The following is a 14041-nucleotide window of genomic DNA, read 5'->3' on the forward strand; positions in this document are numbered from 1 at the left end:
GCACTGGGCCTTGTTTAAAAAAAAATCAGTCTGCACTTGATGCTGGTGCCATTCTGATGTCATTCACTGACTCTGAATCTGCACCGCTCAAGAACCACCACAGAATCACTTAATGTATCCCCTGGTATATCTGGGAGTGGATTTCCTGTCAGGATTGTAGAATTCCTGTCATAAATTAGCCTGAGTCCCTCCATGTCAGTTATATGGTTTTATATTGCTTGCCTGGCTGCCCCAGGTCCTGTATCTTTGCTAGTGTTAACAATTTGTTTGGATAATCTTATCTCATGTTTGGGGCCTCTCGGAAGAGCCTGGGTTTGTTGTCACCTCTTCAAGGCTATGAGAATGTATGTCTGTTTTCTTTACACATGTGGTTATTCTCTTGCTCCCCTCCCTTGGGAACTGTCAAGTTTTGGGCGGGAGAAATGTATTGATAAGCTGAGGCAAATCTGTACTCTAGTCAGATTTGACTTTTCAGTCCTATGCCTTGTAGTAATTTCCAATAAAGCTTTCTTTAATTAAGAAGCCTGTTGTGAGTTCTCTTCAAGCTTGACATTTCCTCTGCTTAATCGGAGAAATGTATGCCTGTTGCCCCCTCTTCCAGGAGCATACGTGCTGTCTCTTTGACCGTTTATGCACTGGAGGTTTCATGCTGGACTACAGGCTGGAGTTTTAGTCATGGCAGGTTGCCCCACCCACACGGGAGAGCATTTGGACTGGTGCATCTCAGCCGTCCTCCTGCATGGGAACTGGGGCAGTGAAGTTCTCAGTGCATAAACGGTCTTTGGGATTTTCTCTCCCCCTGGCCACGCCTCCAGCACTGACACTGTGCAAAATCTTGCTAAATGGTTAGTTTTAGCGAGGATCACCTTTTGAAACTGTAAAGAAAGCTGTTTCCACTTCTGGGTTCAACAGTTTACTGAAAAGTTTTCCAGCCTTCATCTTGTCTTGTATAATAATTACAGAATGGAAATTGCTTTTGCTTTATCATCCCCACATCAGTCTTCTGAGAGTCAGGACTGAGAATTACTGTCTGAAATAAAAAAGAGCCTTTCTTTGCTGTAGCTGCTACACTTTTTAATGCGGGAATCCTCCCCCCCCCCTAATTACCCTCCTGGATCTTACACTGACACAGTGCAACTTTCAGACATCTGCTGTGCTGTGGTTGCTTATTTGGTTGCTCATCTGTTTATATTTGAATACTTTCAAAGAAGAAAGAGTAGTTGAAGGTTTCAGCCTACTTCCATATGACATCTGCTTCATGCCGCGGTTGAGAAATTTCCCAAGGGATGTCCTCTGCCATTCCCCCCTTTCCCTCTCGTCTTGGCAAATTCTTTTTTTAAATTAAGAGAACACTGAACAAGCCGTTTCCTGAGGACTGTCCAAAAGGTTCCCCTCCCCTCCCCTCCCCTCCCCTCTCCTCTCCTTCCTCTGCTCTCAAATGTGCTGAAAAATCATCTTCATTAACATTCCAGGCGGGGTGGGGGGGAAAGAACATGAGAACAACCTCTCAAGCTTCCTCAGAAGACAATAAAGATCGCAAAAACAAAAGACCTCATTAAAAATAAACTATGGTGAGACAGACAGATATTCTGGATTTGTCTGCAGATATGTGTGTGTGTGCATGTGCATGTGCGTACATTTTCTTCCATGCAACACAGAAGAGCTTGTATTTCTTGCAAATACCAGAGATTTGCCATTTCTCCTTAAATTGGTAGCTTTCTGTGCAACACAGGGGAGAAGGGGTGGTGGTGGAGAGAGAGAGCCAAGGGAAAGGAGAGCAATGACATGTACACCCCCACCTACTGCCCAACCAATGAATGTTGACTGAAGTGCTGCCACAAATAGGGGTTTTCCTATTTCTGTGCAATGCCTGCTTTTGGTGCAGAAAGGAGCACTCAGTAATCACACTTCAGAATTGGGACTAATAACATTTGCAGGCCCAAGGGCCGGATCCGAATAAGAATTAATTTAAGATCGATGGTTCTTATGAAGCTAAAAAAATGGTGAGTGCAGAATGTATCATACTCCTTCCCATAGTGGGATGGGGAGGAAGGAGATAGCTATGCTTCAGCTCCTCCCTTACCACCCCTTTGTCCCAGTCGTTGGCGATAAAGTCAAAAAGGGGCAAAGGGAATTTGTAAAAATTTCTCGGGGAGGAAGCAGCCTGGCTGTGATCTTTGCTCCCTTCCCCTTTAAAAATAACCCTCCTCTAAAAAGTATCTAGTGGTCATGATGCAGTGAAAGCTGAGATACATTGGAAAGATGCACCATTACACTTAGTTGCTCTTGAAACATTATTTCTTTCAGGCTGACTAATGGAGCCACGGTCTGAGGTGCACTCTCCTGGAAATAACATTAATTTACCCACTTGCGGTACGCTAAGTTAACAAAATGGCTAAAATAAAAAAGAAATGCTGAGAAGCAAGGGATTGCCCAAGGACCAGATGAATAGAGCAGCAGTATTAGTCCTGCTTAGCAGGTGAATGAGTCCTTATGGCATCCCACTGAACCAATAAAAAGTTTTGGCCAGAATAACCTTGCTCTGGAGACCCCTAAAAGACTGAGTGCCAATTATAAGTGGCCGTTTATTATTATGTGCTCAGTTGCTTCTTGATTCGTAGCAGTATGGAGCTGTTAAGAGTTCCTTGAAGTCAGTTCTTTGGAAGTTCTGCTACTGTTACATTTCCTGCACCGAAAAAGTCTAATAAGCACACAATGCTTGGCTGCCAATGTTAGGTCCTTAAAATACAGTGTTACATTCTGGTTTACTTTTACAACCTAAATCACTATCAAATTCTTATTTACTGATGCATCTACATGGTACAATCTGTTTCCTGAATTCATTAAATCATGGGGATTTCATGACTTTAACCAGCTCACATGGGGACATAATAAGCATAAGTTTGTGAATCACCACAATCCTTGCCTACGGTCCACACATACTACTTTTAATCCCATCAGAAATTACACCCAGACATCAAAACTGCAGCTGAATGGGCACAGATGTTCAAGATCCAGATGACAGTTTAAAGTGTATTTGTGTGCGTGCACAATTATTATTGGAGTCCTACTTAAAATAGCTCTCCCAAGAAACAGTCCTGTATGGTACCAGATTATTGAAGTTTTTCAAATGAGAACACCAAAAACGCTTTATTGTTGTCAAGATGAATGACCGCAAACAAATGTCCTATCTGAAAACAAACCTTCCAAAAATTATGCATAGTGATAAGTTGGAAGGTTTCTGACTGAATCTCTAATCCAATTTGCTGTACTGCGTCAATTCTTCATACTTAAAGATACTTAGTGGCAATGATTCTACACTGCCCCAGTCTCCTTATTCTTAGGTATATAATAATAGCAGCTGGATAAGTCATAGCTATTTCGGAAGCTTGGAGAATGAACAGAATTAGTTTCCCTTGAATTCTTTCACCATTCACCTCTGAATAACTGGAACAGAACAATAATCATGGTTTTTAGTCCTATTTACCTCATCACCTTTTTCTCCAGGGAGACCAGGAAATCCACGTTCACCTTTGCTTCCCTAAGATGGAACAAAGCAGCACTGGATAGTTAGTACATCCTGTTATCAGACCTGCTGGCTTATTAAAGCCATTTCATCAGGCATGTTAGTTAACTATGCTAGCATACGCAGGAGAAAAACACCTTGGGCAAGAAAACAAGATTCTAACCAAAGATCTATGGCCCAGAGGGACAAAGCCAAGATTTACTAGAGTACCTAGTTGCAGCATGAATTCATTCAAACATTAAGTTATACACCATTATGTGTTAAGAGGCAAAGGAACCAAATGATTTAAATCTATATGTGAACAAGCCCTCAGATGAACTTGAAAAACTACTGTTCTGTTGCCCAGATCTTTCTGAAAGAGATGACTATTTGCCTGATGTATTAGTCTCCTTATATTTCTAAAATCTGTCAATAAAACAAGAACAGCAATCCATCATGAAAAACGCAAAGGCCCATGGGCCTTTACTTAGAATACTTGTATTAGACCATGGTTCTAGTTCAAAGGCTGATTTTAGCAATGAGAAAGTTTTGTAATGCCACATTACACATTACACATTAGCTCTCCTAATTTTATCAGTGTTTCATATTCAACAAGAAGCTATACAGAGTTCTTGTACTTTGTCATTTCAACCAGGTATGACTGGAAGGCACAGGATGCAGAAGTCTTGTTGGTCTCTGTCTGGATGGAATTCAATTGAGTAAGCAGAGCCGTGGCGGAAGAAGAAGTGTTAAGAGGGTCTTGTGCTATAATAAATACATGAAAGTAACATTTCAGGAACTCACCTTAGGCCCTTCTCTGCCTGGAATTCCTGAGGGACCTCTTGGTCCAGGATCACCCTGGTAATTCAGAACAAAAAGAAATGATGAGCAGAAATTTTAGCAAAAGCAGTCAATATGGCAGAGAGCCACAATGGCACCCATACCTTCCTGGCTTCAGGGCTATCCCTGCCAGACAAGCCTGCTCCTCGAACACCAGTCAGTCCTGGAACCCCAGTCTGACAGTTTCCACAAACATTCTACAACAATAGAAAATAACACAACAAAACAAAACAAAGTGGTCATTCTACCAAAAAGAACAGCAAAGTGAGGTAGAAAGGACAAATTAGATGTGACAAGTGGGATTTGTATATAAGGAACAGGAGGGGGGCAGATTTAGCTATTTTGGTCACATATAAAAATCAGACAATCCCATGCACCTTGCTTTACATGTGAATGGATGGACACACTGTAGGCAACTGAAGAGCATGCCAGAATCTCCACTATTGGGTTGCGCCAGCGGACCAGCCTCAATGCCTGGCTGGTGTGAGGGCATCACCTTTGAAGGGATGTATGCCAGCCAGTTGATTGGCAGCTGGCCCTTTAATGTCCTGTTCCTACCAGTTATTGGGAAGCAGCTTTGGGACAGGAGTAGGGAAGCACAAGTGTATTCCACTACCAGACCCAGGACCCACTGACAGCTTCTCATGGTGATCCCTTCCTCTGGCAATTCTGGTGGTGGCGGAAAGTTACAGGGCCTATGCCTGATCTGGCAAGATCCTACAACAGGATGGAGGTAGGAGAGAGGGGACAGTGAAGAAAGAAGAGTGAATAAAGAAGATAAGAGGAGAATGTATGCAACCTAAACCCCTTCCCTTCCCTGAACGAGGACACAAGATAACCCTGGAGTCTCAGCCCTTCCCCATCAACGTGGGACAATTATCTGTAGCCCTAATAAAACCAAGTTTGCATGCTGAAGATGCACCAGTTAAAACCTACTCATATTGCATCCAGTAGGGAGAGGGAACTCCTCCAATGAGGGCTAATTGCAGGTTTCCCCCCACCCCATCCTCCTTCTCCTCCTTTGTGCAATTTATGGGTACTTGGCAGAAGATAAGCTGCGAGGGGAGGAGGCCAGCTGAACATGCTCCACTGTGGGAACAGCACCACTTATCTCCCATGGCTGGCCCACTCCACTCCAAGCCTCTTGTCTGCCAGTGAGCGGGGGAGGCTGGCTGACTGTACTCCACATTGCTGAAGGCGCACCACCAGAACTGGTTGTCCAGCTCCTGTGGCTTTGCCAAAGTGCTTCAGAGCTCCTGCCACTGGCAAGCAGGGAACGTTGGCCGGCCACAATCTGCAGTGTGGTGCTGGGCCAACACACTTTGTGGGAGTCCTCTTGGCCACTGGGGTGTTGGAGATGGCAACCGGATGTGCCCTGCGGTGCTGCGCCAGTCCAGGCAGCCTGGTTTCCCAACTGGGCCACCATGCTTCCTGGTGTCATGTGCCACCCCTGGCTCATGTCAGCTTGGCTGTTTTCTCCCATCTTGGAATTGAACCAACCTAGCCCAAGCAACCCCCCTCCTGCTTATTCTACACTTCAGAGATACTCTATGTTCTTATCTGTGTTCTTTCATGTTCTTTCATGTTATGCAATACAATTCTCTAGTGGAGCTAATACTGGCTGTCTCCTGTTTTGGCATCCTGTTAGATCAAACATGAGTTCTGTGGGAAAGTGGATTCCCAGCTGAATGTGGGTTTGAGGGGGGGGGGTGTTCTGTTCGAGAGTATAACTAGTCACACTCTCTTTTGTTCTTTGTCTTTGACAATGTTTATCTGCCACTGATTCTCCTGTAGATGTTGCCTTCCCCCAATAAAGACTGACTCAGGTTTTCCAATGTCTGGGACTCCTGTGTGTTTGTTCTGAGAAATTTTTGGAACTGCACCCCAGAGTCATGACACCCAGCCTCCTGTTCACCATGGAGCAGGAAGAGGCTGGCTGGCCCTGATAGCATGGCTTGCTGGCTGGGTCTCCCCACACTGTGGGAACCCTCCAGTCCACTAGCTATCTCACTGACTGGGCCACCATATTCCCAGGCCCCCTGTTCACTGGGGAACAGCAGGAGGTCAGCTGGCTGTGCTTTGGGCGCTGCACTGGCCTTGGCAGCCTGGCTCACCAGTTGGGCAGCCCTGCACAGCAGTAGCCCTCCTACCTGCCCCCCTTTTTTGAAATGGGCTTTGATACTAATATGCATACATATAAACAAGTGTGTATTTCACCCCATCTAGTTTGGCAGCACTAAGTTTAAATGCAAAAATACTAAACCAAACTGGATATTCAAAGCTAGGCCGTTAATAATATGCACACTTATAAGAATCTTGTCCCATTGGATTCATTAGGACTTATTTCTGAGTAAGCAAGCTCTAACGCTGTGAGTTTTGTGCTATTTTTCACCAACACAACCAAATGCATTTATGGGAGAGAACTACATTTACAGTCAGAGTTTTTGATGTTTCCCCCCAAAGCTGCTCATGCTCCTGTGATGCTAAGCTGCATTTTAAACTGAAAAGGGGGTAGGTTTATCAGCAGTATGAATGCCTTATGTGAAAATGAAAAAAAATGTTGCTTAAAATAAATAAAGATAAATGGTAAAATTGGTCCACACAAATATTAGTTCAGTTTATAATACAATGTGTGGAAACTTTCTGGTGTTTCTGGTTTAGGACTTCTAACTTGCTTTGAAACCTTTTGCTGTGGTTGACTATGACCTGGTGGTGCTTTACACCTACACAATGCCCATTTATAAGAAATGCAAAATCAATATTTTCATACAGTGTGATTACCTTCAGAAAGGCACCCATATCTCCCAGAAGCGGAAGAGCAACCTGCAGCAAAGCAGAGTTACAGAGCTGTAATCCTATTCAGTACGCTAGGCATTCATTGTTTAAGACAATAGTCTATAAAAACAGCACCTTTGGAGATATAACTTACAATTCACTTGCATAGTATCAAAACACTATATATTGTCTGGTAACATATTATGTATTCTGAACATTCCAACTAGATCAGTTTGCATAATTGTGTTCATCCATCCCTGAACTCTTGCTCTGTATCCCCATTCTGTCTCCTCATCCATCCAAGGGCCAAACCAATAAAAACCTTAACAGCCACCATGGCCGAATAAAATCAGAGTCCAGTAGCACCTTTAAGACCAACAAAGATTGTGCTTCTTCAGACCAACACGGCTACTCATTAGGAACTATGGCAGAACGTTAACCATCATCATCAGATTGTCGTCTGCTCCAATGCTTCAGCATAAACCTTCTACAGAAGGAGGAGGGAAACCACAATAGTATCTAGCAGCAAATCAAGGAACAGGTTCAGCGTGTGGCATGGGTGGGTGGGGATGTGTGCGAAAGATCTTAGGGGTACAGTGTTGAAAAAGAAATGAGAATTTACATAGATTTACAGGTAAATATGGGAAGGATGAGAATTGGGAAACGGCATAGGCATTTCAGAATGTAGGAAAAAATATATTAAGCTGTTTCAGAATAAAAGAACAGGGGAAAACAAGTTTCAAAAAGAACAGGAAAAATGTAGAAAAACTGGGATAGCAAGGAATTGCTAGATAATGGGATAGCAAGGAATTGCTAGATGCAAGTAATTAAATTAAATTGCACTTCTCAAACAAATAAAGCCCTAACTAATGGAGACTCGGGACCTATTCAAATGTTGGCTTTTTTGCATTCAATATCTAAAATAAAATTTTCAGATGGCAGTGTCGTATTGTAAATGTATCATCTGTAATATCAACCCCTAATTACCAACAGAGGCCTTGGTCAGTATACATACTGGATCACCTGGAGGCCCTGGAAGTCCTGGCTTTCCATCACGTCCTGGAATACCCTGTTAAGAAAATGGTACTGCATTTTATATTCTTATTTTTGACAAAGGGAGCATCTTGGTATTACAGTCTTTGCAAAGCCAGTACTTACATCAATACCTGGGTTTCCTGGCGTTCCGGGTAATCCGGGGGGTCCTCTTGGGCCCTGAGGAAGAGCAAGTTTGGTAATCAAGAACTAAATCTATATCTATATATTTCATCCATCCTTTGCCATATATATCTTACCTGGATCCCTGGTTCCCCACTAGGTCCTCTGATACCCTGTAAGGGAGAAGAAGGGAGAGAGAGTATTTTTCCTATCACACAATGGTTATAAGACATTGATTTTGAACACATCATTAACTTTCAGTTGTGGTGGTGGGATCTGCTTCAGGTTAATGTAGCAGCAAGAGCCTGATCTCTAATTGTCTTAGGAGATGGGGGTGGAAAATAAATACAACAACAATAATAATAACCCAGTTACAAATGTGAAGCTCTAATATATGCACATTAATTTAGGTGTAATCTCCACTGAACTCAATGGAATTTACTTTAACATGCATAGGATTAATCTGAAAGTTAACCTCCTGACAATCTGATGTTAATATTTTACTCAACAATGACAGAGAAAAAAACTGGTCCCCTCCTTCCTGGTGACTTTTCCTTCTGTAAGTCAAAGGAAGTTGTACTGTTCTCCCAATTGGGGCCTAATGTTGGGGCCTAATCTGTGGTGATACATCAGTAGTAAGATATAACTAAAAGCAATCACAAAATCAGTCATGAAGATGTATGTAGGAATGAGTGGATTCTGCCACCAATGCCATATTTAGAATTTGATCTCACTCTATTCCTGTAGTTTTCATCCAACAATCTGTTCAGTTTTGAGGATCTTTTTTGCAGTAGGAGACACAACATTGAAATGTCTATACTGTTTATCACAGTGATCCCTGACTCATAGTAATGTATATGCAGGTATTCAATTTCTCCCCAGTGTTATAGTTTGGCAAGCTTATGGAACATCTGGATACACTGTTTTCAGTATCCCTGAAATGCAGAATCACAGAAGTTCATACCCATGCCATTAAGAAAAATCACTTTGATGTCCATGGCCTCCTTATAACCTGGGGGGGGGGAGAAACAACAACCTAGGGTGGGAATATGAAATGTCAGACTGTTCAGCAAAAGAATTACAAATTGGGTCTTGGGGGCAGGGTAGATGGACACCAAGATTCAATTGCAGCACTAACTTCAAAGGGATTTTATGCTCATCCCTACTAGATTAGATTTGTGCATGCAATGGAAAGAGATGGTGGAATGCTGTGATAGTAATGTGGTCTGTACTATTTAAAAATGTAGGTTAGAAATATGTTTGAATGTGTCCCCCCTCCCCCACAAAAAGATCTGTAAAGAGATATCAAGGGGCTAGGTTCCAGCTGAGAACCTTTGTAACTATGCCCTTTTTTTTGGACAGGAAGTATTAAAAATGTGACCCCCTTCTTGAAATGGATCTGCCAACTCATTCTGTTGCATGTCTACAGCATTCTGCAATCCACATACAGCTATTAGTTTGAAATGTGCCAAAAAGGTGTGAAAAAATAGCTTTCCCCAAGTCTGCTACAGCACAATAATCAAAACATATGTTCCCGTAACTTTCATGTCCCTTGCAATGATTTAATAATTTTGGCAAGCGGAAAGAATGCTATATCAGTAAACAAATTTTTGAATAAGACTTGCTACCAAGGTTGTATCCTCTGAATGACTATGCCATGAGAAGATGGTATTCCCTTTAACACCTGGCATAAAATCACTCCATTTTCTATACTTACAGGGGAGCCTTGGATTCCAATCCCTACAGGACCCATTTCTCCAGGGGGCCCTTGTACCCCAGGAAGCCCTCTCTCTCCCTGAGGAGAGAAAGCTTTGTGTAAGCCTATTTAAAAGCACACATTATACAAACAATTTGAAAACAAAAATCAAAACAGCTTGTTCTTACCTTAGGTCCTCGTGGACCTGGTGTTCCAGGAGAGCCAGCTGGTCCCTAAAATACAATGAAATATGGGCTACATGGGAATTTGACAGTCATTGTCTGAAGTCCTAATTATTTTAAACAGTTAAGTTTACAAGAAATTCTTTCCAGAATTACAGTCACACAAATCCAAGTCAATGGTCTTAGAAGATTGCAGTGTAAATATATCATAATTAATTAATTTATTCATGTTTTAGTTATAAAAATCAAATGCTAATCATATTATTTCTGAGTTACATTTGGCAGGAGGGGGATAAGCCATAAAGGAATGATAAGAGAAGGAACGGGGAGGATGTGGCTTGCTTACTTGAGTAATTCAGAGTGATCTATTCTACAGGTACTTCTTCTTCTTCTGATCTTTGCTTACAGAGGGTTTTAGAGGGTTCATTTGCAGTGCAGCAAGAGTTTATGTTGATGACTGCATGGTCTCATCTATGGAATAGTTTAATGATACTTACTGGTTTTCCAGGGAGGCTCAATCCTGGAGGCCCAGTATCACCTTTAGAACCTGGAGGTCCAGGGGGACCTATAATTCCTCCAGTTTCCCCCTGTGTAATACACATGAAAACAATTTCATAGAAAGAAGGTAACTAAAAGTACCCTGTCCTAATTAATATATCAGCATTTGGCTATTTATTCTGGATTTGCATGTATGCTGGACTTCCACTTCAACACCAACTGTTATTTCACTTAGACAGCTTTCCTTTTAAAAAGGTGTTCCCATAAAAGGACAAATATAATCACTTCTTCAGATTTGTTGCTTTCCCGACTACATCCCTGGCAGACTTTATTTTCTTATTCAAAACTCTGATAACTCATTACACAACAACTAGTCAATTGGAACATTTCTACTAATGAGAATTTTATTTGAGTCTGTTCAATAGATGAAATGTTTTAATAGCTAGAACTGCCAATGCTTATTCTGTTAAGAAAAAGGACTCTCCAACAGTAAACAAGCACTGCTGCCCTCCTTTGGCAGACAAACCAGGTGTGCTTTTCCTGTAATATTCTATTATTCTAACCTAAGGTCTTGTGAACTAGAACCCATTAGGAGATCACAAAGAATAAGGTAGAATAAACCTATATAAAATAAATCTTTAAGGTGCCACAAGATTCCTGTTGGTTTGTGCTGTAACAGAATAACATGGCTGCCCCTGGACTATAATGTAAACCGCTCAGAGCCGAAAGGGAGGGCGGTATATCAATATAAATAAATAAATGCTTGCTCCATGGCTCACTAGCAATGAGAATGTTCTCTGTGGCAGTTCCAGGAAGGAGCAGAATGTCACCTGAGAGTAGCAAGGAAAGAACATTTCACGGAGAACATGGGGACAGCCTGTGGGATGAGACCAGTGGCCCATCTGACATGCAGTTTTGCCCAAAGGTCAAGCAGTTATCCTGAGTTCTCTGTACTTTTGAACAAAAGTTTATTTAATCTCAAAACGTACCTTTTCTCCTTTCATCCCTGGGTTTCCAGGTGTTCCATGGTTTCCTGGTAAACCCTGGTTAATTAAAAAAAAGTACCCTACTGTTATATTTGTTTTCTTTAGATTTTGTCTTACCTGCTAAGTTAAAAGAAGCCTGTTTGGAAGAACTAAATGACAGAGTGTGCCTCACTAAGTTTTCTATCCTTGCGACAGCAAGCATCCTTGAAGTGCTGACTAAAAAGTGAAACATTTTATTCTTAAACATTTTTACATTCCATGCAACAAAACCTCTTGCTTACACATGGCTTAGAAAAACTGAACATATCTGTAACTAGCAAAACATACTCTATTTAGAGTCTTGTAAGTCAAGAATCCAAAATTTTATTTTTAACCATATTTTATTAAGTTTTCATATTAAAAGAAAGAAAGAAAGAAAGAAAGAAAGAAAGAAAGAAAGAAAGAAAGAAAGAAAGAAAGAAAGAAAGAAAGAAAGAAAGAAAGAAAGAAAGCATAGCAGTTACAGAGAATATTGCCTTAGACATTGGAGGGCTGCAGTTTTCATCTTAACCATATTGTATAATACATCCGAAAACTACCCATTCAAATAGTGCAGGTAGAAATGCCAGTGGTCCTTAAATTCTTCCAATGGTCTTCTGTTTACTAAATTAGTTAATATAGCCATCTTAGAGTTGGGGCAGGGGAGTGAGGCAGGAAGCTAGATTTTCATAATGCAGTATTTAAAATGGTAGGTAATATGCTCTTGGATTTATTTTTTAAATGTAATGAAAGCAGATGCCAGTTATCAGAGGCTGGTTCCTTCCATCTTCTGTCTTTTCCTACAACATGAAACACTATTTTCTTCATTCTTTTTTTTCTCCAGTCATCGTTTTTCTTCATTCATCAAAATAGTTTTATACATTTAAAAGGCACAATTTAAAGCATTCAAGATTATCACAATGCTGATTATAGGTGCTCTTAGGGAAGGGAAATAGTAGAGGAGAGAAATGAGATGGCCGCTCAAGTCCTTGCTAGCCCCTCGCTTCTTACACACACACACCGTTTGTGCCATATGTTAATTTTGGAGGAAAAAAATCAATTATTTCCATGAAAAATTACAGGATTTTACTTTTACTTTTTTTGTAGATCAAAATTTTTAGCCTTCTTAACACTTGAAGAATGAATTGACTACATTTACCTCCTTGGAAGGTGGTGGGTTCTCCATCGTTGGAAATTTTTAAACAGAGGCTAGATAGCCATCTGACAGAGAGGCTGATTCTGTGAAGGTTCGAGGGGTGGCAGGTTACAGTAGATGAGCGATAGGGTTGTGAGTGTCCTGCATAGTGAAGGGACTTGACCCAGGAGATCCCTTCCAACTCTATGATTCTATTTTATGATTCTAATATTAATAGAATCCTCAAGGTTGCATTCTGTATGGCTAAAATGTGTGCCTGTGACATTGTCTTGTGCAAATAGCATAGAGCGTGTATTAAATCTGAGCAAAAGGAAAGAACCCAATGCTGAGCAAGAGGATGACTATGAAAGAGGACAGAGATCAATTCTTTTTTCAAATTCAGTAATTAATTGCATATGTTACTTTAATGTTACTGCTCATTTAGCCTACAGGCCTTGAGCAATGTCACACTAGATACATCAAAAAAGAAAAGTAATTTAAATAACCAACCAGCTACTGTGCTTGAGGTCCTTTGAATTTAATTATGTGGGCAAAAAATAAAATTAAAATGTCTACAGCCAATATAACACCTAAATCCAAGCCTGCTGAAATTTACTTAATCCTATCTGATATAGACAGCTGCTCCTCATTAGTGCAGAAAACAGAAATAATCCACAGATCCCTAATACTGCAAAAAGGTGCCACATTCTAGTAAGCCCCAAATATCTCTCTATCCAGAAGCACAGCCAAAATGTCTATCAGAGTATGCAGTCCTTTGCATTTGACTCGGTATTACTTGAGAAGGGATAGAGCTTAATCTCAGTCATTAAATGCAAAAAAAATATTGCTAGTTGATTTCCTGACCTAAGCCTTTATGAAAAGGAAGCAACAATTAAACAATATAAGGGGTATTAAATAAAATTGTCCCCTTTTGCTAACGGGAATAAGCTATGACAATCATTTTAAGCAGCTGTTTATTTTGTAACTGCTTTTAAGTAATAGATTGGTATGGATGGTAGAAATGTTGGAGTGGATCCAACTATTCACCAGGAAGCCTTCTAGAGATGGAAGTTCATCCCCATTGTTCTTAGAACAAGTTCACCCATGATTTTCATATACAAGGCCATCTTGTATATGGATTAATTTGTGTCATTCATATAGTGAGTAAGATGCTTCAAGTGCAATCCATCCATAGAACATATAAGAGAGTTAGTGTTTGTGAACTTAAAGCAGTTGGCTCTCTAGATCTTC

The 14041-nt window shown here is 40.9% G+C and overlaps 1 protein-coding gene across 3 annotated transcripts in view; it reads right to left on the reverse strand.

Moving 5' to 3' along the window:
• Positions 1-14041, reverse strand: part of COL19A1 (collagen type XIX alpha 1 chain) — a 255136-nt gene that overhangs the window by 50295 nt on the left and 190800 nt on the right. For 2 of the 3 annotated variants that reach the window (XM_077307559.1, XM_077307577.1), the window contains exons 23-33: positions 11641-11694; positions 10651-10740; positions 10160-10204; positions 9993-10070; positions 8413-8448; positions 8279-8332; positions 8136-8189; positions 7127-7168; positions 4450-4542; positions 4310-4363; positions 3488-3541 (exon numbers count right to left, since the gene is read on the reverse strand). In XM_077307559.1, the coding sequence (XP_077163674.1) occupies positions 3488-3541; positions 4310-4363; positions 4450-4542; positions 7127-7168; positions 8136-8189; positions 8279-8332; positions 8413-8448; positions 9993-10070; positions 10160-10204; positions 10651-10740; positions 11641-11694 (654 nt within the window). The remainder of the gene's footprint in view (positions 1-3487; positions 3542-4309; positions 4364-4449; positions 4543-7126; positions 7169-8135; positions 8190-8278; positions 8333-8412; positions 8449-9992; positions 10071-10159; positions 10205-10650; positions 10741-11640; positions 11695-14041) is intronic. The other variant, XM_077307567.1, reaches the window with a different exon arrangement.

The sequence above is a fragment of the Paroedura picta genome, chromosome 1 (genome assembly GCF_049243985.1).
Source record: "Paroedura picta isolate Pp20150507F chromosome 1, Ppicta_v3.0, whole genome shotgun sequence".
NCBI classification, from domain to species: Eukaryota; Metazoa; Chordata; class Lepidosauria; order Squamata; family Gekkonidae; genus Paroedura; species Paroedura picta.